The 23,731-nt window shown below is 56.0% G+C and overlaps 1 protein-coding gene across 2 annotated transcripts; it reads right to left on the bottom strand.

Moving 5' to 3' along the window:
* Nucleotides 1–22,920, bottom strand: LOC111141411 (transmembrane protein 189). 2 transcript variants are annotated; one of them, XM_022493936.1, is made up of 6 exons: nt 22,756–22,920; nt 14,148–14,267; nt 5,398–5,489; nt 4,081–4,225; nt 2,327–2,539; nt 1–302 (listed from the first exon to the last, which is right to left on the bottom strand). In XM_022493936.1, the coding sequence occupies exons 1-6, from the start codon at nt 22,877–22,879 to the stop codon at nt 181–183; spliced, it is 816 nt and encodes a 271-aa protein (XP_022349644.1). In that variant the 5' UTR covers nt 22,880–22,920; the 3' UTR covers nt 1–180. The 2 variants fall into 2 exon arrangements, with proteins under 2 accessions (XP_022349644.1, XP_022349645.1); XM_022493937.1 differs by having other exon boundaries at nt 5,407–5,489.
* Between the last annotated feature and the right edge of the window lie 811 nt (nt 22,921–23,731).

Raw genomic sequence — 23,731 nt, 5'->3', positions numbered from 1 at the left:
GAAAAATCAGTGGCTCAAGTATTCTGTGTCACAAGGGGTGGGCTGGGGGGTGCCCGGGCCCAGCCCAGGAGGCGTCCTCTCCATCTGGAGGGGTCAGCACGAGGAGGCTGGAATTTGGCAGATGGCTTCGGTTTGGGGGGCTGGGGAAGGTTGGCAGTTAAGGTGGCAGGCTCGGAGGAGCTATTTGATCTTCTGGGCCCATTTCATGTCGTCTGCCCGAGGCTTCTCGCCGGTCAGGCCCTGGATGAGGTCCTCCAGGCGTCGCCAGAAGCCCATCTTTTCCAGAGGGTAGTTGAGCCAACCTGCAGTGGAAAGAGGGCACCGGGGGGTTGAATGGGAGAGCAGCAGTCGAGGAGAGGGAAGGAAAGGGCTGGCTTTGCTTGGGGCAGGAACACTGAGGAGTAAGTCTGTATAGGGCAGGGGACAAGGGCTGACCAAGGAGTCTGGGGAAGGGGACCTCCCACTAATGGGCTTCGGGGCTGCTCAGACATGCCACTGTCCTCTCACTCATTCACTTTCTTACCCTGTGCTTAGTATGTGCCAGGCACAGTGGCAGCGTTTCTTATCACTGGGCTCACCTGCCACCTCTTCCAGGAAGCCTTCCTTGACACATCACCCTCTTTTGTTTTGTTATAGCTTTTATGATAACCTATAACCATTCTCCACCTTCTAATTCACCACCTTCCCGTGTTGTGTTGGTTTTTCTCTGCAACTCCCAACTAGAATGTCCTGCTCCACACGGCAGAACCCCCAGGTTTTCCCACTGGGGATCCCACTGGCGCAGAGTAGATGCTCCAGAAATACTGCTTACAATCCTACTTTCTATTACAGCACCCCCGCCGCCCCCAATCATGAGGTAGGTACTATTCATCCCATTTTCCAGATGTGAAGACTGGCTTGGAGTGGAGTCTCCTGAGTGGGTGGCCAAACCAGGAGGGATCCTAGGCCTGGCTGAGCAGTGACCTGATCTCCTCAACAGCCTAAATTCTAACCCCTCCCCCTGCCCTTAAAGAACATGACTTTCAGACATGCAAAAAAATATTTCTTGTGGTTCTCCGCTCTGCCTCCAGAAAGGCAACGCCCCCTGCTCCCTGTGCAAACCAGGAGTTGTGCCTGATCCGGGCCCTCTGACGGACCAAGCACCTGGCGCCTGCCACAGTGCCATTCACAGCCCAGCGGGGGAAGGTGGCACGTAAGGAGGGGGCTGTGGGCCCCATCCTGTGGGGGAGAAAAAGGACACCCAGTGAGGTCTGTGAGACTCGTAAGAGCCAATGCCGGCCTGACTTGCTGTCGGATGCTGAGAGCAGCTCTGCCACGCCTAAGTTGGATGCCAGCTGGCCCCGGCAAACCAGCTCCATTTACCTTTGGTACCAGTCCGTGAACAACCAATGGCATGTGGGTCTCCCGACTGTTCCTCAGCCACACCAGGCATGCTCCTGCCTCAGGGCCTTTGCACTTGCTATTCCCTTTGTCTGAACTGGTCTGTCCTGACTTGGCTGCCAGGTCCCTCTCACACTTGTTTTTGGATTCCTCACCTCCTTCTACGAACAGCTACTTCTGCTTCCTCACTCCATGACTCTCTGCCCTTCACATTGCTCTGCCCCCCATAGGGGGGGCATTTCTCTTATCTAGACTCAGTCATCTCCCCTCTCCTCTGCCCCCGATGCCCTTCGCTCCAGCCACACGAACCACCTTGCCGTTCCTCAAACCAACCAGGCATGTGCGTTCCTCCTTCAGGCACTTTGCACCTGCTGCTCCCTGTGGCTTTGGCGTGCTCTTCCTTCAGATCTGCACTGTTTTGTCCCCCAGCTCAAATGTCACCTTCTCAGGGAGGCCCTCACCGCCTTCTCTCAAGGGTGAAGGCCCCCATTTCCTTCTCCTACCCTTTGCTTTGTTCTGCTCCAGAGCAGTTGGCATGGTTAAATGTACTACTTACGTACGGTCTGGCATGTCCCCTACGAGAACGGGAACGCCACCAAGGCAGGGATTTGTGCCCGTGTCTGTTTAGTGCTGTGTTCTAAGCCCAGGACAGTGTGGGGCACACGGTGGGTGCTCAGCAAGTATTTGCTGGCTGGCTGGCTGGAATCCTAGCCCACGAGGTGGGAGGGGGGAGTGGGGAAGGTTGGCTCCCTTGCACTGCCGTGTCCTCTGCACCTGGACTGCTCGGCACATAGTAGGTCTGTGGTGTTGTAAGAGCAAGTTCCTGCTGGACAAGGATTCCAGCACCTCACCTCCTCCTGTGACCTCTGCCCTAGTGACCCCGAGGATGGAGCCACAGCGGGGGTGGGGTGGGGATGGCCTATTCCAGGTCACCCCGCAGCCGCACCTGTGGTGATGCAGAAGTAGGTCTCGTGGGGGGAGACGTGGTGGATGCGGTGGTGTTTGCGTGGCAGGATGATGTGCCAGTCCTGCAGGAGGGTGACCCAGCGTGGCAGCCCAAAGTACGTGTGGGACCACTTGTGGATCTGGTTGGTGAAGGTGCCGAAGATGATCAGGCAGAAGACGAAGCACTCCCAGGGGTACTGCGGCTCCAGGGCTTCTGCAGGTCGGGGAGAAGGGGGTGCACACAGGGCCACAGGGTGGTCACAGGGCGGGGCCACCACCAGCCTGGTCCTCACCGCTTGCGCTGGGACAGCTTCCCGGCCTCTCCCTGCCCCCCTGCCCCTGCCAATGGTCTCAGGCAAGTTCAGACTCCCCTCTGGGCCTCAGTCTTCTCTTCTGTTCAGTGGGCAGATAATGGAGTCAGTGGATGAAAAAATTACAGATGTGGGCTCTGGAGTCAGGCAGAGCCGGCTTCAGGTCCGTGCTCTGACATTTCTTGGCTATATGAGCTTGGGTCAGTGCCTCTGCCTCTTTGAGTCTCAACCTTGTCATCAGTAAAATGGGAGTAAGTCTTTGTCCAGGTTCCCTAGAAGCAGAGCCTGAGACAAGGGTTCACGTGCTCAGAATTTATATGAGGAGGAATGGGAGAGGCGTCCTCTGTTCAGAAAAACATCTGAGGGGGTAAGGGAAGCAGGGGGAGAGCTAAGCAGTGATGGGGTTAGGGGAGTCTTGTCTCCGCCTGATCCTGGGGGGCAGCTCTGGAGGGTTAATGGCTTCGTAGAGGTGGTCCCACCCGAGGTGAGAGGGCTGGTCTTCTGTAGGTTTTTCCTGTCACTTTAGGCTTAGGCTTTATTTAATTTTATTTTTTATTTTTATTTTTTAAAGATTTTTATTTTATTTGACAGAGGGAGAGATCACAAGTAGGCAGAGAGGCAGGCAGAGAGAGAGGAGGGGAAGCAGGCTCCCCACTGAGCAGAGAGCCTGATGCGGGGCTCAATTCCAGGACCCCGGGATCATGACCTGAGCCGAAGGCAGAGGCTTTAACCCACTGAGCCACCCAGGCACCCCATAGGCTTAGGCTTTAGACTTATCCCAAGGGGAGAGGTGGGACCTGCTCTGGCAGTTCTCAGAAGGGACAGCTGGGAGCAGCCACCACTCATGGCAACTGGGGGATGGGCGCCTGCCTGTGTAAGAGGATACAGGCGGGCACTGCAGCGGCCACTGTACCACAGAAACTCCTCACATCTACCCACAGAGGGAGGGGCTGCTCTAAGGATCCACAAGGGGTCAAGTTGTTAGAATAAGACCTGGCACAGGGAAAGTACTCACCAACCCCCCTCCTCCCCGGCCCACCTGACAGGTAACTGCCGCTCACTGAGGTGAAAATGACTTTCTTTCTTCCCCCAAACAGGCAGGGAGAGATCAGAACTCAGAACTTCCTGAGTTCACAGCCTGTATTCTCATGACTAAGCCAGGGCAGCCAAGCCAGCGGCCCTCAGGGCCTGGCAGGCCACACCCAGGAGCAAGGTGGGCCAGGGGTCGGGCAGCAGGGGTCATGGGGACCGTCTAAAGATGGCGGCCACGGCTCCTGCTCCATGAAGCCAAATGGGAACAAGGACCCAGGATGGCCAGAGCAGATTGTCCAAGAGAAGCTGGGAACACAGATTTTTATATACTGCAATTTTACAGGACGGTAACTAAAAGTGTTTTCTAAGGTTGCAAGGGGACTCTGGCCCCTCCGCTGGTTGGTGCACTCACCGGGGCTCTGGGTGCGGAACTTGTAGGCCATGTTCAGTAGGGGCAGCAGGGTCACCAGGCAGTTGTCGCCGTTTGTCTCGATGAAGTCGTGTCGGGTGATGGCTGTGGGGTCGATGTGATGCTCTCGGAAGGGTCGAATGAAAGCCTGGGATGAGGGTGGGGGCCAGAGACGGGACAGATGGGACCAGTTGGCCTGTGGCGGCCAGCCCCCTCTCTACCACCTCCTGTGCACACCAGACTCAGGCTCGCCTCCTGGCCTTTGGGATGCCGGAACATTCCACCATGCTGCCGACGCAGAGCCCACCCGGCCTTCAGGGTCCAGGCCTCAACAGCTTTGGCAGAAGACAGTCCTAATGACTTGGCCGGGACCTCAGGATGGTACTGCCCCCTGAGGGCCTCAGTCTCCCCCTCAGGGGTGGGAGGGGAGTCGCAGAGATCTCTACCCTTCTTCCCCACTCTGATACAGTTGAGGACGCCTCTCACAGTGGCAGGCAGGCCGCCCTCTTTTTCTCCCCCACGGCCACACCCCTCATGGTAACCGTCTCCCCATCTTCCTCTTGTATTGGTACATGCTGTTCCGATGGGGCTGACCAACCAACCAACCCCCTAGTTAAAAGTGAGCATGTGATCCTGGCCTGGCCAATCAGACCATTTCCCTGCCACAGTGCAGGACAGGGATGGGCATGTGACCTCCGCTGGGCCAGTGGGAGGGAGCCATGGGACTTTGGCTCTAACTGTGGGAAAGGAGAGTTCTCCTTCCACCGACAGGGCCAAGCTGGTAGGATGAAGGAAAAGCCTAGGTGACAATGAAGCCAACAGAGAGTAAAGCGGAGGGAGCCGTGGAGAGAGAAAGAATCATGAGAACATGGTATGACTGGACTTCTGGGTCTGTCCTACTGGACCCAGCAACGCTTTACGTTGGTTCCACTCTACTGTTCAGTTACATGAATCATGACCTTTGGTTAAGCCAGCTTGTACTGGACTTTGTCACAACCAAAGGAACCTGACAGAAGGTTAAGTTCAATTAAACGAACAGTTAGGGACACCAGGGCTGGCAAAAGAGAACAAGACGTGGCCCCCAAATTCAGGGGGTTCAAAGCTTTCTGACTATCCCAGGCTTCATGTTTTTGCTTCCAGAAAATCCCAGGGGGTTTTCTAGTCTGTTCTCGTCCCAGAGGAGGGGCCTGGGGTCAGACTGGAACAATGGTTTCTGTCTTTCAAACAGGGAAATGGGAGGCTCTGAGAGGGAGGGGCCTCACCCAAGGTCAGACAGCCCAACCCCCTGCTAGGTGGCAGGGCTGGGTCAACAGTACATACCTTCCCCACGATGGGCAGCTCCACAGAGCCCCAAGTGTCAGCTCCCCAGTGCACCAGGCCAGACAAGAAGTCAGCAATGAGAGCTCCTGCAACTGTGGACAAGAGGAAGGTGAGGTAGGGGTGGGGGACCCCAAGGGACAGTCCTGCCATCCACCCCACAGTAAGGAGCCCCTTGTTCACTCGCCTGCCTGCTCACTCACTCATTTGTAATGGGGGGTGATGTCCCTTCTCTACTTGGGTTGCTTTTTCCCTTCTGAATGGAGCCTTAGGTGTAACACTCTTGTCCCTTTACTTGCTCTGCCCAGGGTATATGTGGGGACTCAATCGCTCGGTGAGTCTGGAGGACATAAACTGGGCATGAGCAGATCAACTCAACTTTTGCCTGTTAGGAGCTGACTGCGCGCTTCTCTCTGGCCCCCAGGCACTAGAGGGAAGCCTGCTCTGTTCCAGTGCTGCCAGTGACTAGACGGAAGTATCCTTCTGGGGTCTGCTGTCGGCAAACACCTCACGAGTAGACGGGAGCCACGCCTTCCTCCCCAACCTGGCTTTTATCACAATAAATGTCACGATTTGGTCTCTGGCAGCCTTTTCCTTGACTTTGTTCTCAATGTGTTCGGAACTGGACTGGGGTTCCCTCAAAGACCCCAACACCGTTCACTCACTTGAGGGCTCAGTATAATACAGAGGTTAAGAGCTGTCAGATCTGGACTTAAATCCTAGCTGTCTCTCACTAGCTGTGTGACGTTGGGCATGATACTGAACCTCTCTGTGTCCTAGTTTCCTTTAGGTGGATGGGAATGGTCATCACACAAAAAAAGCAGCTGTCATTTATTGAGCACTTTTGGTACCAGACACAAGCTCTTTGCATGCTTGATCTCAGTGGGTCCCCACAGTCTGTTCCAAGTTGGTACCATCCTCACGCTCTCCTTACAGAGGTGGAAACAGGAGGCCTGGAGAACAGAAGGGACTAGGCAGAGGCCACAAAGATGGCAAGTGGCACAGCGGGGCTCTTAACCTGCCTTGAGGTCCAAATCTACTTCCCCTGCACACGGGGGGAAACTGAGGCAGGTTGGCCCACTGCCTGTACAAGGGAGCACCCCAGTGCCGTCCCCCATTACTCTCCCTGCTCACTGCCATCTCAGCCCTCCTGGCTTATTCCCTCTCCCCCTGCACACCCTCACATGCCTCTGCATCTCTCTCTCTCTTTGCATTTGCTGTTCCCTCTGCTGGGAATGTTCCTTCCCCAGGTGTGGCGTGGCACACTCCTTCACTTCCTCCAGGGCTTTGTCAAACATCTGCTGGAGACACCTGATCTAAAATTATCACCACCCCCAGCTTCCAGCATCTCCTGTCTCCTTTCTTTCTCTCCAAGCACCTATCCTCTATTTGCTCATGGTCTCCCTCGCTCAAGAATGTCAACTCCACAAAAATCTTTTGAGACACACCAGGAACCTTTTAGGGGTTCTCTGAGTTCTTCTGGGGTCCTTACCTCCTTGGTGACAGGGGACCAGGGCCTTGGGACACTGTGGAGGCTGCAGAAAAACCCCTAGGTGCCGTCTAGGCTGGGCAGTCCTGCTCCTCGGTGACACCTGGGCTAGGGGAGTGGGGAAGGCTGGGGACTAAAGCCAAGGGCTTTTTTTTTTTCCTTTAAAATTTTATTTAGGGCTAGGGGCGCCTGGGTGGCTCAATCGTTAAGTGTCTGCCTTTGGCTCAGGTCATGATCCCAGAATCCTGGGATCGAGCCCCGCATCGGGCTCCCTGCTCAGCAGGAAGCCTGTTTCTCCCTCTCCCTCTCCCACTCCCCGTGCTTGTGTTCCCTCTCTTGCTGTCTCTCTCTGTCAAATAAATAAATAAAATCTTAAAAAAAAAAAAAAAAGACTTTATTTAGGGCTGCCTGGGTAGCTCAGGCAGTGAAGTGACTGCCTTCAGCTCAGGTCATGATCCGAGGGTCTTGCTCCTTGCTCGGCGGGGAGTCTGCCTCCCCCTCTTCCTCTGTCTCTCCCACCCCCCCCCACTTGTGCTCTTTCTCTCTCTCAAATAAATAAAATCTTTATTTATTTTTTAATTTCATTCATTTATTTGAGAGTGAGCAGAGAGAGGACAAGTGGTGGCGGCGGGGGGGAGAGGAAGCAGGAGGAGAAGGAGAAGCAGACTCCCTGCTGAGCACAGAGCAGGACTCCTGGCTTGATTCTAAGACTCCGGGATCATGGTCTGAGCTAAAGGCAGTCGCTTCACCCACTGAGCCACCCAGGTGGCCCCAAGCAAAGGGCTTCTGCCTTTGCTGCTCCCCTATGTCATATTCCATCTCTCCCTGAAGATCCCCAGCAGGGGGAGGGGGGCTAATCCTCCTTGGCTCGGGGCAAACATCACCCCAGACCCCTGGCTAAAGCCACCCTCCCAGGCAGGTGCTAGGTCACATCGCCCTGCTTTATCTGTCACGGCACATCCTTTTTTCCTGCTGAGCCGTATTCCGTAGTCGGGATGCGCCATGGGGCATTTTTAGCTGCTGGACGTCTGGGTGGTTTCCAGGTGCAGCTGCTAGGAGTCGAGGCTGTGAACGTTCACACGCAAGCCTGTGGGCAGACACGTGCCTGCACTGCCTCGGGGGCCAAGATGCCAGCTACGTATTTGTTCTCACTCAACATTTATGGAGCACTTACAGGTGCCAGGCCCTGTGCCAGCACCTTAAATGCTTTATCTCTCTTAATCCCTAAACTGGACCAAGGCTAGTCGTAAACCGGTTACACATCTAATCTCCTTAATCGTCGTAAGCATTTAATCCTTACAGATGACAAGAATGATAATAATGAAAATAAGAGAAAAACAATATTTATGATAGTGGCTACCACTTACAGAGCTCTCCCTGTGTGCCAGGCCCTGCATCAAAGATGTTAAAAATGGGGGTGCCCGGGTGGTTCAGTGGGTCAATAAGCGTCTGCCTTCGGCTCAGGTCATGATCTCAGGGTCCTGGGATCGAGCCCCGCATCGGGCTCTCTGATTCTCCCTCTCCCTCTCCTCCTCCCCACTGCATATATGCGCACTCTCTCATTCCCATAGAGGGACATCCTATGAGATCAGGGCTCCTCAAAACTGTCAAGGTCACCAAAAACGAGGAAAGCCTGAGAAACTGTCACAACCAAGAGGAACCTAAAGGAACATGAGAAATAAATGTGAGTGGGATCCTAGATGGGATCCTGGAACAGAAAAAGGCCACACTGGGTCGAAACTAAGGAAATCGGAATAAACGATGGACTTTAATTCATAATAAATGTATCCGTATTGGTATCTTAACTGTAACAAATGTACAGACACTAATGTAAAATATAAGATGTTAACAGTAAGGGCAACTGGGGGCAGGGTCTGTGTGGGAACTCTACGTACTCCCTGCTGATTTTCTGTAAATCTAAAACTTTTAGTAAATAAACTCTGTTTTTGAAAAACTGCATCATCTTAGTTCACGTCCACAGCGATGGGGCCCAACCCATCCTGACTTTTCCAGACTTGGAGGGAAAGGGCGGTTGGGGCTGCAGGTGAGTAGCCAGGGACAATCGTGAGGGCAGTTCACAATGATGCTGAGCCTTCACATCCCGGTCTGAGAAATGGGGACGTTAATAGCACTTACTTTCCTTAAGCATGATCAGTTGATGAACTGGGCTGATGCTGGTAAAGTCAGTCGCTGGGATATGGTTAACGCTCCCAGGAGTGGCCCTAGTTAGTAGCTTAGGTGTTACCCCCCTCCCCAGGCCTCAGTCTTGTCATCTGTCAAATGACCGGCACCTGGCCTTTGCAGGCCCAAGCAGGGAGGGATGTGTGCTTTGGACAGATGTCAGGAATTATTTTATTTTTATTATTTTTTTAAAGATTATTTATTTATTTATTTGACAGATAGAGATCACAGGTAGGCAGCGAGGCAGGCAGAGAGAGAGGAGGAAGCGGGTTCCCCGCTGAGCAGAGAGCCCGATGTGGGGCTCGATCCCAGGACCCTGGGACCATGACCTGAGCCAACGGCAGAGGCTTTAACCCACTGAGCCACCCAGGCGCCCCAGGTGTCAGGAATTATTTTTGGAGAGAAGCACACCCCATCCTGAGGCTCTGTGAGCCCCGGGCCTGTGCAAGAGGCTGTTTCGAGAGCAGTGACTCCAGGACTCCTGGCCTGCTGCCTGAAGAGGCTGTGATGGGGGCAGGGGTGGCTGAGGCAAACACACAGGGCGTCTTTGTCCCAGTGTAGGAGGCAGTAGCTGGAGCTGGCTCATTCTGGGGGCAGCTTGGGGCTGGTCAGCACCCCATGTGCAGGACACTGAATAGGGTACAGGACTCATTCTAGGCTACCCTGACCCACCAGGTGGGGCCTTCATGTGGCCACAGGTCGGCCAGCTGTGCCTTGTTAGTCCCCTCCAATTTCAAGGCCTGGCATGGAGACAGGGAGAGCAGCTAAGACAGATGTGGTCACACCTAGGTGGCTCAATTGGTTAAGTGTCTGCCTTTGGCTCAGGTCATGATCCCTGCATCCAGGGATCCAGCCTGCATCAGCCTCCTTGCTCAGCAGGGAGCCTGCTTCTCCCTCTGCCTGCCCTCCCCTGCCCGCTCTCTCTCCTGCTGACAAATAAATAAAATCTTAAAAAAAAGAAAAAAGGGGTGCCTGGGTGGCTCAGTGGGTTGGGCCTCTGCCTTCGGCTTGGGTCATGATCTCGGGGTTCTGGCATTGAGCCCCGCGTCGGGCTCTCTGCTCAGTGGGGAGCCTGCTTCCCTTCCCCAATCTCTGTCTGCCTCTCTGCCTACTTGTGATCTCTGTCTGTCAAATAAATAAATAAAAATTAAAAAAAAAAAAAAAAAAAGAAAAGAAAAAAGGCATCAGCTGAAGCCAAGCTCCTCCACAGGGGCCTGGGCCAAATCCCGGCTTCACAAATCCCGGCTTCATCACCTTCATCACCTTTTCCCAGGTTTCAGCTTGACTCCTCACCTGACCTGAGGCCAGGTAACTTCAGACTTCAACACCAGTCTTTGCATTCACTGTGTTCCCTTGCCTAGAACGCCCTCCCCTCTACTAGTCCGCCAGAAACTCCTACTCAGTCCTCAAGGGCCAGCTCTCTAGCGCCCACGCTCAGCAAACAGCTCAAGGCTCCCAGGGATGTTCATTTGTTCACGCTTCTGCTGAGAACAATACTGTCCTTGTCAAGGTCACTGATGGCCTCCGTGTGGCCACATCCGGTGGTCCCCTCGCTGCCCGATCCTGCTGGTTTGCTCCGCGGCCGCTCCTAGTGGACCCCCAAGTCTTCTGGAGACACACTCTCCTCCTGCCTTCTGTAATCCCGCCCACCCCCTTGGCTGGCTCTTCTTCCTCCCCCGCCAGCCTGGAGCCACCAGGGCCTTGGGCCTCTTCTCGGCCTGTACCAGCCCCTTCGGGCACTCCGCCAGCATCTGAGCTTCAGACACCTCTTCTACTGCGAGGACCCCCCAGATTTCTATCCCTGGCCACCTTCCTGGACTCCAGACTCAGATTTCCAGCTTTGTGCTTGGCACCTTGCCCAGGCTCTCAGGCAGGCAGCTCAAGCATCCCCCACCCCCCAGCTGCCTCTTCCCACCTTTATTAATGGCCACCTCGTCCCTTCCATCCAAGCCTGAGAATTGCCATGGACAGGCCCTCCTCACCTCCACCACCGAGCTGACGGGGCACTCTGGCTGCTCGCCTCGCACAGCTTGCCGGAAATCTGATGGTTTTTCACCACCTCCACTGCCCTACCCAGTCTGGGCCACCATGCTCGCCTTTCTCCAGTCCTCCCGCCCCCATCCATCCTCCCTGCAGCTCATCAGTGGCCCCTCGTGGCCCACAGAACAAAACTCAGAGTCTAGACCACAGTCCTGCTGTCTACACCCCCCTCCTCCCACCTCTCTGAACGGCCACCTCTCGGATCAGCCTTCTTCAGCCACATTGGCTTCCTGTCGGTTCCCTGGACACACACCAGCCTCTGGGCCTTTGCACCTGCTGTTCCCTGCGACCCCTCCCCCAGATACCTGTCTAATCTCTTCCCTCACCTCCTTCAGGTGTCCTAGCAAATGCCACTTTTCCAGAAAGGCCTTCCCTGCCTGTTCTCTTATCTTCGTTTTGCTTCCCAGCATTGCATCATCAGTCTGTGTTTATTAACTGGGCACCTTTCCATGCTTCCGCCTCTCCTGGTTTCCAGGGCCTGCCAGGGGCACTGGAGCCTCTGGGGAGATAGTGCTGGGCCAGAGGTAGGCTCTGCAGACTGGCATGGTGCCTGGCCTCCTGCGTGTTAACACACAAATCAGGGTGGCTACTTAAATCGATTAGGGACTGTGCAAACATCACTATCAGGAGATTGTCTGCTCTTATCACCCAGAGGCAAAGGTGTGGGATGGGGGAACTGGTGTCACCTGTGGTGACTGGACAGCCAGAGAGCTCCTGAGCCAGGGACTGGAAGCTCTGATCCCAACCAGGGAAAGGAGGTGGTGACCTGCCTGGGACACACACCAGGGCTCTGACATGTTCTCCTCCAGGTGCTAACCGCAGGCTGGACGGCCCTGCTGGGAGAGGCTGTGGCTTGAGAGCCAGGCATGTCTGGGCAAATGACCCCAGACTCCGCAGCTGCTCTGGGGAGGGCCAACTGGCAAGTCACCCAGCCTCTCAGAGAATTGAGTTGAAAGCGCCCAGTGTGCGGCTCGGTGCACAGTAGGCCCTTGGGAAATATCCACTGCCCAGCACAGTGGTGCGTCGGGGCTGCCTCCCCACCTCTGCTTTGTCACCGGTCCCTGGGCAGCTACACGCAGCTGCACTTCGGCCTCGGGACGGCCCGAGGAGGCAGGTACCCCGAGCAGCCCCAGTATAGAAATGTTGAAAACAAGGCCCAGAGATGCAAGCACACCCGCCCAAAGCCCCACAGCCACGGGGCAGGAGAGCTGGGGCTGGAACCCAGGGCCTGCTCGTAACCACCCCCAGTTGGGGCAACAGGGCTCACACCAGCCACATTCCTGTCCCTGAATGCAGTGCTTGGAGGCAGACAGGCTGCAGGGGAGGTCCCTCTCACCCCAGGGCAAAGGGGACACGTGTAGCTCCCGAGAGGGGCCCAGGCTCCCCGGCACCAGATGGGTTAACTCCCTCTCCCCCAGCTGGCCCAGCCCCCAGCACAGGCCCACCCTACCGCACACCCAGATGGCTCTGTTAGCCAGCCTGAGCACTATTGGCTTAGGCGGCCAGAGTGTTTTTAATGAGATTGCAGGAGCTGAACACTTGGGGTGGGCCAGGAGGACGGACCAAGGGCACAGCTGCCCCCTCTGCCTGGGTGCCTGGGGCAGGGGAGGGGAGGAGAGCCTGAGTTTGAGGGCAGAGGGGAGGCCAGTGCACAGACAGGAAGGAAAGGAGTCCCCCCAGGACCTGGGAGTGGAGACAGTGAGTGAAGAACGAGGTTGTGCTTCTGGCTTGGGGTGTGACGCTGGCTGGGCCTTCTCTGGGCCTCAGTTTGCTCGTCTGGAAAATGACAAGTGTGGCATCTGACTCCCCAGCTGTGGACAGGGGAGGCCTGACCAGTGGGAAACACGGGCAGGTTCTGTAAGTTGCGGCTTGCTCATTCCTTTGTTCCCTGATTCAGTAAGTATTTATCGAGTACCTACTGTGTGCCGGGCCTCCTGCTTGGGGCTGAGCCTGCAGCAGGGAACACACAAGAACGTCCGCTCTCAGGGATCTGAGATTTGAGTGGAGGGAGACAGGTACTGAGCAAATAAATACACATATAATGGAGTATGTCGAGGGGATGGTGTATGGTAGGGCTTCTATTTTTGAAGGGTAATCAGGGAGAGCTTCCCTGAGGAGGTGACCTCTGAGTAGAGATCCGGATGAGGAAGTGAACCAGGTAGGTGTCTGTGGGAAAAGAGTTCCACGCATAGGAACAGCATGTGCAAAGGCCCTGAGATATGAGTATGTCCAAAAGTGCATGGTGGAGACACAATGAGGCGGCCTGTGTGGAGGGAGCAGGATGCCCCAGAGAAGAGCGGAGGGAGATGGTGTCTGAGGAGGAACTGGGGCCAGGCGGTACTGAGGAGTCAGTGTTTTATTCTATGTATACAGAGAACGGGGGGTGTAGCGTGACTTTACCGACGATCTAATGGGATCCTTCTGGCTACCAGTGAGTATGAACAGTGGGGGCAAAGGGGAAGGCTGGGGACCAGGGAAGAGGCTCCCACAAAAGTCTGGGCAGGAGAGGCCAGTGGCTGGACCAGAGTGAGGAGAGTGGAGGTGGAAGGTAATGTTTGGATTCTGGGTACATTTTGAAAATAGAGCCAAGGGGCGCCTGGGTGGCTCAGTCAGTGAAGCGTCTTCCTTCAGCTTAGGTTGTGATCTTGGGGTCCTGGAATCAAGACCTGTATTGGGCTCCCTGCTCAATGGGGAGCCTGCTTCCCCCCTCCTGCTTCCCACTCGTGCTCTCTTTCACTCTCTCGCTCTCAAATAAATAAAATCATTAAAAGAAAGGAAGGAAGGAAGGAAGGAAGGAAGGAAGGAGAGCCAAGGGCATTTGCTGAGGGTCTCAATGTGGAACGGAAGACAAAGAGAGGAACTGAGGCCGATGCCAAGGGTTTTGGCCCAAGTCAGAGGAGGAATGGAGGTGTCACCGAGACAGAGGTGGGGTTCCCATGGCATGTCCTTGGTTCACATGTGCACATGGGCATGCGCACAGCAGGTGGGTCCCTGACCCCTGGGGAACCCGAGGCGGGCAGAGAGAGGGACCCCGGGCACTCACCAACACCCAGCATGACGAGAGGCGTGTGCTCCCAGCGGGCCAGCAGCAGCAGGTGGACCAAGTTGTGGGTGATGAGGCTGAAGCACAGGACCACGCAGCACCACTCCTGGAAGCGCTTGCCTGTGGGGACAGGAGGCCGGGGGTGAGTGCAGGCTGGGCGGCAAAGGCCATGGGGCTGTGGACCGAAGCCAGGCAGAGCCGGACCTGTATGAGCTCTCCTGCCACGGTCACAGAGCCTGACGCGCCAAGCACAGGCTGAATGTAGGCGCTGCTGTGAAGAAAAGATCTCACAGACGAAGTCACAGAGGCCCAGAGAAGGGGAAAAGTCTGCCCAAGGCACCGGCCCACGAAGCTGGCCTTACACAGGCCAATTCTTTGGCGGATGGGACCAGAACTTGTCTCCTGGGCCCTTGTGGGCTTTCCGTGGACACACTCCAGGGAACTTTAATGAGCTTCTTCTGACATCGTGGCATCACTTGTCCCCTTTTGTACATAATTACTTGGAGGTGGAGGCCACGAACACCTTTTAACCTCAGAGGATCAGATCCTGCCCAACGTCCACCAAGCAGGGGTCTAACATGTCACGGGTTTAGGAGAAATGGGCCTGGTCATCACTTCTACGGCTCCTGCTGGGAGCAGGGGGGTCTGGGAGCATGACACAAGAGAGGAGGGGCCAGGCACGGGACATGGAGTAAGGTGGGCTGTGAGGGGGTCGTGGAGTGCGGCCCCTATGCCCTTTGTGAAGGAGGTCACTAATGGGCAGCCTCCTGCCAGGTGGGAGTATGGGCCCAGAGTGCCTGAGCTCCTAATTCCCAAGAGAAGCCAGAAATGAGGACACGGGTATGAAATCTTTTTAAATTTCCTGCCACATATATTTTTTTTAAAAGATTTTATTTATTTGACAGACAGAGATCACAAGTAGGCAGAGAGGCAAGCAGAGAGAGAGAGAGAGAGAGAGAGGAGGAGGCAGGCTCCCTGCCTAGCAGAGAGCCTGATGCAGGACTCGATCCCAGGACCCCGAGATCATGACCTGAGCTGAAGGCAGAGGCTTAACCCACTGAGCCACCCAGGCAGCCCTCTGCCACATATTTTTAAAAGGCATGTGAGCTCAGACAAGTGATTCACTCACTGCAGCCCCATCTGTGGTGTCTTTTGGGGGGTCCCAACACTGCAAGTGGCCAAAGCCCGGGGGATCAGCCAAATTAATTTGGTCCGCGGCATCCTTGCAGCCAGCAAAAATGCCTGGGTGGCTGTCTATATGTGGACACAGAGGATGTCCGGACATACTGTTGAATGCAAGAAAGCCAAGGGCTAACCAGCAGCCATTTATGCAAGAAAAGAAAAAGCTACCTCATCAAGACTGGCTTTCACTTACTCCCCTTGGGATTTTGTGTTTGTGAATGCACTCCCCTATCAAAAATCTTTCGTAATTGCAAATTAAAATTAAAAAAAAGGGGGGGGGAGGAAAACATTGTGTGGGCGGTGCAGACTGTGCTCTAGGACCCCTGGGGATATTGTTTTCCCAGGCAGCTGGTCCCAAGGGCATGGAAGACCCTTAATGATAATAATTTTCCTATCATCAGTGTTTAACATCTACTAAGCAGTTGCTCTGTGTCAGGTACCTGCTGAGGTGATGCCATTTTGCAGGTGAGAGATCAGAGGGTCAGAGTGGTCCCAAGGAAGGAATGTAAGGCTGTCCAGCTAGTCAGCTATCGACTAGGACCCTACGGCCGGGCAGGTCCTTGTGAGTGATTAACAACTGAAGGGGACACGGCAGAGAGAGAGGGTTCCTCCTGTGTCTGTCCTCTCTTAATGCTTGCTATTCCCTTCACTCCCTTCTGACCCGGAGAGACTCTGGCAATGCCCTTGCAGACCTCGGCCTGGAGCCTCCACCTCCAGGAGGCTATCCATGACTCTTGGACTCTCCCGGCATAGGGCTGCCCCTATGACATCCACCCTCCCCGACCCGAATGTGAACTCAGGAGGTCCAGGACCATGTCTGGCTTGCTCACCAGGGCCCTGGCACAGAGCTGATACTAACTAAATGCCCGTGGAATGAACAAGTATCTAACAGAATCTTAGAGGACAACTGCCAGGCTTTGTCTCTGGGTACCCCTCACCGAAGCACCTTAGAAGAGAATATCAGGCATTCCACTGATCCTGAGAGGGAAAAAGGCTCAGAGAGAGAGAAGGGCCTTGGCCAGGCCATACAAAAGCAGGCTGAGCCCTGGGCCAGAATCAGAACAGCAGCCCTCCCCTCACCCTGTGAAAAGACCGAGGGTCAGAGAGGAGAAGGAACATGCCCAGGGTGGCATCCCCTTGGCCCCCCTCATACAGATGAGGACACCAAGGCCCAGCGAGGGCGAGGACCCGACAGCAGTCCCACAGCAGCAGAAGTAGCCTGGAACCTCTCGAGTCCCACTTCTTAGTGGCCATTTCCCTTGGGCCACGTGACCCTGTTGCTCCAGTGGCCCCTACCTGGGGTCACTGTAATCTGGCCCAGCACGGCCTTCCCCTTTCTGGTTCCTGTTTGTGGCCCAGGCCCGGGACTCGGAAGCAGAAGCCCGCAGGGGGCAGGTGGAAGGGGTAAGGAAAAGGGGATTGTCCACGCCAGCCTGCCTGCCCGCCCCCCGGACTGCAGGGACAGCAACACAATGGAGTAGCCAGTAACAATGGCCGACACACGCCGAGGCCTAGCATAGCCGGGGTGCCGGGGCAGCCCACGTTAGAGATGCCACAGACCAGTGCCCTCCAGGATATTCTGCTCTCGGCTTAAAAGAAAGAAAAAAAAAAGCTACATTAAGAAAAAAAAAAATCAGCTACAATTTCTGATTTCCTGCTTCCCTTGAGAACACAAGGCTCTGGGCACCCCAGGCCTGAGCAGCAGGGGCTGGCCACCCCCATCGGATGGGGGCAAGAGCTCCTGGTTCGGCCCAGTCTCTTTCCTGTGGCCTCCTACTGGGTGGCTTCCTTTGGGGGCCTTTTTGACCCGGAGACCAGGTCACTCCCTCAAGTCTCAGTGCTTCCAGGGATGAGCTATGTAATCTCACTTCCCAGGTGAGGAAACTGAGGGTAAAAATTTTCAGCGGGTAAAAATTTTTGGAGGGTAAAAAATCTTCATTTTCAGCGGGTGAAAATGAAGAGCTGGGTTTGGATCCTGGGCTTGTCAATGGGACACACATTAGCCTGGATGTTCAGAGTTCTCCTAGTTCTAAAGAGTGCTCAGCTCTCTCCCTGTGTCTTGGAGAATGTCCCTGAAATCTGATTAGTCCCCAGCTAAATGGCATCCATCTCTGGCCTCTAGAATCCGGAGCCTCCCCAGCCTAAGGGCTTCCACTTTGATCCATACAGAATACATCTGTGGGGGAGCCTGGGTGGCTCAGTGGGTTAAAGCCTCTGCCTTCAGCTCAGGTCATGATGCCAGGGTCTTGGGATCGAGCCCCGCTTCGGGCTCTCTGCTCAGTGGGGAGCCTGCTTCTCTCTCTCTCTGCCTGCCTCTCTGCCTGCTTGTGTTCTCTGCAAATAAATACATTAAAATATATATATATATCTATAACACTAAGTGGCCTTCACTGAGCACCATGACTGTGACAGTGGCTCGGACGAGCTCGGCCAGCCCTCACCATACCCTTTGGGCTGGGGACCATCTGCCCTGTCTTACAGAGGGAGAAATGAGGCCTGAGAGGTGAAAGGACTGGTCCAAAGTCACAGCACAGACAGCTAGCCTGGCAGGGCCTGTGAGGCGAGGGGTGTAAGCAGCGTCACTATATAGATGGGCAGACTGAGGTCCAGGGGGAGAGAAGGGCTTTGGTTAGGACACAAGTGCTCGGGCCACCTCTGGCAGAGTGCTGGACCCTGTTTTCCTGAGCCAGCCCCTGGCCTGGCCAGGGTCCATGATCTGGGCTCCGAGTTATGGCAGTGAATGCCTGTTGGCCTGTTGCGTGTGGTGGCTGTGGACGGCTGGGAGGAGCAGGGAGGCCAGGCGCCAGGCCTTGGCCATCTTTGCTTTCCTGGGGGCAGGCCTCAGCGGCCAAGGGCTTGGCATCAGGCCCGACTCTCCTCATTTCAGTCAGACAAGCCCTGAATAACCTGCGCTTCTGATGGCCCTTGGCGTCGGGGAGGTGCGGGGACAGAAGGTAGAGAAAAGGCAGGAACCGGAGAGAGACAGAGGAAGAGACAGAGGCCAACAAATGCGAGAGAACAGGAATCAGAGACACAGAGAAATAAGAAACGGGGAGACAGGAAGAGAGGAAAAACAGAGACATGGAGAGATTATAGGGAGACAAGAAGTTTTAAAAAAGAGTGTAGCCAGAGAGGAGAGACAAAGAAATGGAAAAAGAATGAGACTGAGGGAGAGAGAGAGAAAACTCAGCCCAGAGTGGCAGGGACCAGGCCTAGCTTGGGAAGGGGCCCCGGGTCTCTGGCTTCAGTCAGGCCCATTTGGGGGGACTGAATCTCTGCCCTGACCCCAAGCTAAGAGATCCTGTACCCCCCAGGGCCAGAGGTATGTGTAGTTAGCCAGGGTGGTGTGACCCCTGAGGGCCCACCCCCGGAGCCTGGAGCCCCTGAGATGTGGCACACACATAACCAGGTTTCAGTGGGTACCTGCTGGGAAGCTGTGCGAAGCCTTACCCCCAGGCTTGCCCACGAGGCCTGCCAAGCCTGCTAGGGCCTTCAAAAATCCTGGCACAGGGCAGGCTGCTGCGTGAACCCCGAGCCTGGAGTGCAGTGGGCTAGGGGACCCTCCATGACTCCCAGGACTCGCGGGACCAGGCCCCCACTTCTTGGCCAGACACTCGGGGCCCACAGGATAGGGCCGTCCCGCCACCCTGTGCCGCCCCAATCAGACTACTCACAGTTCCTCGCAGACACCAGGCCCACTCGTTCTCCCGCCGGCCCTGCACACATGCTGCTCCACTGACCTGGAACACTGGGCCTCTCCTGCACACCCACCCTGGGCTGGCTCCCTTCCACAGTGACGATTAAGAACACGGAACCTAGAACATCCCCCCTCCTTCCATCAGTGTTCTGGTTCTAGCCCCGCCGCTGACTGGCTGTGTGACTGTGGGCAAGGCTCTCCTCTTTGCTAAGCCTCAGGAAACATCTTCAGGATGGACAGGGGGCCCATGAAGTGCCAGGCAAATCAAACACAAGCAGTCCTGGCCTTGCTGACCCTGCCCTTTGGGAGGGGCAGAGGCAGGCTTGATCCCACACGGGACAAGCATTAGGAAGAACACATGTAGGGGCTGGGCCATGAGGAGGCTACAGGAGGTGGTGGTGGTGGGGGGAAGCCTCGATTTCCTCCCCTAAAAAATGCAGTTAGCACTGAGGGCACACCTGAGACAGTTGGAGTGAGGATGAAACGAGATCACATGAAGGAAACGTCCCGCACAAAGAGTGCTAAAGAAATCTCCGTTATGTTAACTGCCTTATTATTGCTGCCAACTGTCACATTGCCAGTCCATCTCTGGCCCCAAGAATATCAAGAATTCAGTCCTGGAACCCAGACGCTTCTCCTACTCTCTCCTTGCTCATTTTCCCCCAGCCTATGGGACTCCTTGGCATTCTACAAACACTCTGGGCATGCTCCCACCTCAGGGCCTTTGCACTTGCTGGGTCCTTGGTCTGGACCAATCCCTCCTCAAATATCTTCAGGCCTCCCTTCCTTCACGTCTGTGTTCAAATATGACTCATTCAGTGAAGCCTTAACTGGCCCCTCTCTAAAATGTTACTGCCCCCAACAACATTTCACTTCCCCCTTTCCTGCTATATAATTGCTCCATAATGCTTGCCACCACTGGGCAAGGGATTTCTTCTCCTTATTTACTGGGCTTAGTAAAATGCCAGTTCTATTTTTCCTATCTTATTCACTGCTTTGCCCTCGGGGCCTAGAATGGAGACCAGGACAAAGATGCTCCAGACGTATTGAGCCTGGTCCCTCTTTTTTTTTTTTTTTTTAAGATTTTATTTATTCGGGGCGCCTGAGTGGCTCAGTGGGTTAAGCTGCTGCCTTCGGCTCAGGTCATGATCTCGGGGTCCTGGGATCGAGCCCCGCATCGGGCCCTCTGCTCGGCAGGGAGCCTGCTTCCTCCTCTCTCTCTACCTGCCTCTCTGCCTGCTTGTGATCTCTCTCTGTCAAATAAATAAATAAAAATCTTAAAAAAAAAAAAAAAAAAAGATTTTATTTATTCATTTGACACAGAGAGAGAGATAACAAGTGGGCAGAGAGGCAGGCAGAGAGAGAGGGGGAAGCAGGCTCCTGGCTGAGCAGAGAGTCCGATGCGGGGCTCGATTTCAGGACCCTGAGATCATGACCTGAGCTGAAGGCAGAGGCTTAACCCACTGAGCCACCCAGGTGCCCCAAGCCTGGTTCCTCATTTTGTAAGTCAGGTCCAGAGAAGGTCAAGGTACTTCTGCAAGGCCACATAGGAAAGGAACAGAGACAGAGGGAGGGAGATCTATGAAATTTGGAGAAACCAGTCTGACCAGTCTCCTGCTTCTCCACTCCTCACTCTTCACCACCTGGCCTCCTTCCAGCTCTGAGTCAAGAGGAGAAAAGGCCTTTACTGAAGATTTGGGGGCATCTGGAGGCTTGTCTGTACTCTCAGAGCCCTGCATGGCTGTTCTTCAGAGGGTGAAGGGCACTTGGGGGAAATCAGAACCAGACAAAGATGCAATCATCAGGGGAATGGAGAAAGGATCAGTCTCTTGGGGGAGCTCAGAATCCCTGAGTATTATCTGGCTGAAAGTGGGTAGGGTTTACTCAGGTGGGCAGAGCTGGACACCAAAGGAAGAGGCCTTTGAATCCTTACCCTGAGTCTCAGATGGTGAGTCTGAGGACGAGAGAGGTGCAACCCCTTACTTGAAGACTCACAGGAAACACCAGCCTATTGGGGGAGCAATAGGGAGCACCTACTGCATGCCAGGCACTGCATCAAAGTGGACGATCTCATTTCCTCTTCCCCCAAACACTACCTGAGGAACAGGTAAACTTTACTTTATGTCCATTTTGGAGATGAGAAAACTGAGGCTCAGAGGGGGAAAGTGGCTTGGCCTGGGTCACACAATAAGAAGCAGTCAGGATGCCAAGCCCAGACTGTCCCAGGGAGTGCAGGAGGTTTTAGGTCCATAGGCTAGGTGCTTTGGGAACAAGCTAAAGAAACTACAGTATCATGTGCCAGGTACCCAAGTCACTAAAACAAACAAACAAAAACACAACCACATCCAGAGCATGGAATTTCAAGTCCATAAAGGGCCTCTGGTGACCTAGGACTCAACAAGAAAGCAAATGCCCCAAGGTCACAAAGCCAGCAATGGCAGAGATGGTATGCAAACCCCAGCCAGTCATGGTAGAAAGCCAACGGTGGTAGTGGAACCATGCCCACCCCAGACAAGGGCTGTGCATGGTGGCTGTCCCCTGGCAAAAGATGTCAGAATGTTTGACAAACAAAGCTTGGTGTGATGGCGACATCGGGGTGGAGGGGCCTCCTGCGGCTCCAGTCACCTGACTCTGGAGTTCTCCATGGCACTTCCTTAACCCCTAGGGGCAGGCCACCGCCCCCCCCCCCCCCCCCCCCCCCCGGGGTTCCCCCCGGCCCTCCCCTTCCCCCCCGGGGGGGGGGCCCCCCCCCCCCCCCCCCCCCCCACGCAGTGAGATTCCCTGGGCTCTCTTGGAAGTCAGAGAAGGGTGGTGGAGCCGGTGCTTGCTGGAGCATAAATGGTAGGCACAGCGGGAAGGAGCCGGGGCAGAACAGGCGGCAAAGGTCTCTAAACTGTTGTGGGGTTTGGAGAATGGAGGGGGCTGATACCTGCAATGGGAAAGGGGCAAGGGCTGGACTTGCGGCTTGCAGATGGGAGGAGCCTAAGCTAGAAGATTTACAGTGCCCTCACCACTCGGGATACCGGGATACCGGAATAGAGTGAGAGCGGAGGCTCCTCTCTGCTGGGGGAGGGGGTGGTCTGTGGCCACTGAAGCTCTAATCAGAATAGGGCTTGGGGGAAGGGCGGCGTCTGGGGCGCTAGGTAGCCGGGAGTCCCTAAGTTGCGGTTCCTAGAGCAGAGAGGCTGACGTGCCCAGATTTGGTGGGTGAGGTCACTGTTTGCTGCCCAGGCCCTGGCTGGGGCACAGATGGGGCCCTAGGCTGTGAATTCCGGATCTGAGGAACCTGGGATGGGATGTGACTTATAAGAGGCCGGGGGGGAGGGCGGGTAGAGGGAGTGGCAGTGCAGGCAGCAGACGGGCTGCCTAGGATGGGGGTCCCCAAGTCTAGGGGCGCTCTTTGCAGCCGCGGATGCTTTGAGGCTAGGATCCGGATCTGGGGGTCCGATGGGAGCTCTGTATGTGGCCCGGGGAGCTGATATGGCAGTTCCTTGATACAGGGATTGTCTGTGCATCTAGAAAGCCCCGTGCCTGGAGCTCTGCCTGGAGCTTGGGAGGGGCCCTGGGGTGGGGTCCCGGACTTGGGGACACTATGTGCAAGTTTAGCAGCCAAGGCTGGAGTTCTACATCAGGGCCCGAGGCTGGGGTTCCGATCTGGGGAGCCCGGGGTCGCTGTCAGCAGCCCGGGCTGGTGACTGCAGGCCCAGAGCCGGGGCCCGGAGGTCTTACCTGGAGAATAGAGCGCGGCCAGTTCGCGGGCCCCGGCGTGCTGCGCGCCCCAGCGCCGGCAATACGCCGCCTCATCCTCGTCGAGCTCCGGCTGCTGACCCGGCCCGTCCTCGGCGCCCGCCATGGCCACTCGCCCGGCCCGCCCGGTGCGCTCTGCTAGCAGCAGCGGCGGCGGCGGCGGCGGCGGCGGCGGCAGGGCCGCGGAACCGCGGCGAGATCACGCCGCCCAATGACCGCTCAGCACCAGGCGCGGCGGAGGCGCCGGCGGGGGCCTCGCCCGGCCGCGCGTCACAGCCAATTGGGGACCGCGCCGGGGCCGCGGTGGCCAATCAGCGGCCTCCGAGCCGCAGCCAACCGCGGCTCTCGGGAGGCAGGAGCGCAGCTGGGCGCAGCTGGGCACGGAAGCGTGGGGCGGCGGCGCGTCCCTTCCCGCAGCGATCCGCCCCCGGCCGGGGCCCCTTGCCTGTCCAGCGGAAACCGCGGGCGCGGCAGCACCCCCCGTCGCGCTCGGTTTACCGGCCTGTGTAATGGGCCGAGGTCGTGCGCCGCCGGACCCAGAAACTGGCGTTTCTTCAGCACTGTCAAGCGGCTCCTGTGTGCAAGGAGCGCGAGTGGGGGGCGCTGGGCCGGGGTCAGGGAGCCCGCGCTTGGTGGACACTTCGAGCAGAGCTCCCTAGCTGGGGCCCTCTCCGCCTGGGCTAGCTTCTAGAGCCCTACCGCGTGCAGAGGTGACGAGGACTGTGCGTACACGTACTGTCTGCCAGCAGGTGTTGAGCATCTGGGGAGAGCCGTCGTCGAGCCTGACCCCCAGGACCTGCTGTTCTCCCGAAGGAGAGCACAGTAAACGGATGAGAATGACCTTAAGCGTCCCTATAAGATTTGGTGAGCGCTTAGTATCTGTTAGACGCTGGGCCAAGAGCTCGTCAACAGCCTTTCATTGACTCCTAATAACCAGTGATGTTGCCTCCTCAGAGTC

This window comes from Enhydra lutris, unplaced genomic scaffold (assembly GCF_002288905.1).
Source record: "Enhydra lutris kenyoni isolate GAN:26980312 unplaced genomic scaffold, ASM228890v2 scaffoldscaffold6, whole genome shotgun sequence".
Lineage (NCBI taxonomy): Eukaryota > Metazoa > Chordata > Mammalia > Carnivora > Mustelidae > Enhydra > Enhydra lutris.
Note: the sequence above shows the minus strand (reverse complement) of the source record. Positions and strands in the feature narration are given on the sequence as shown.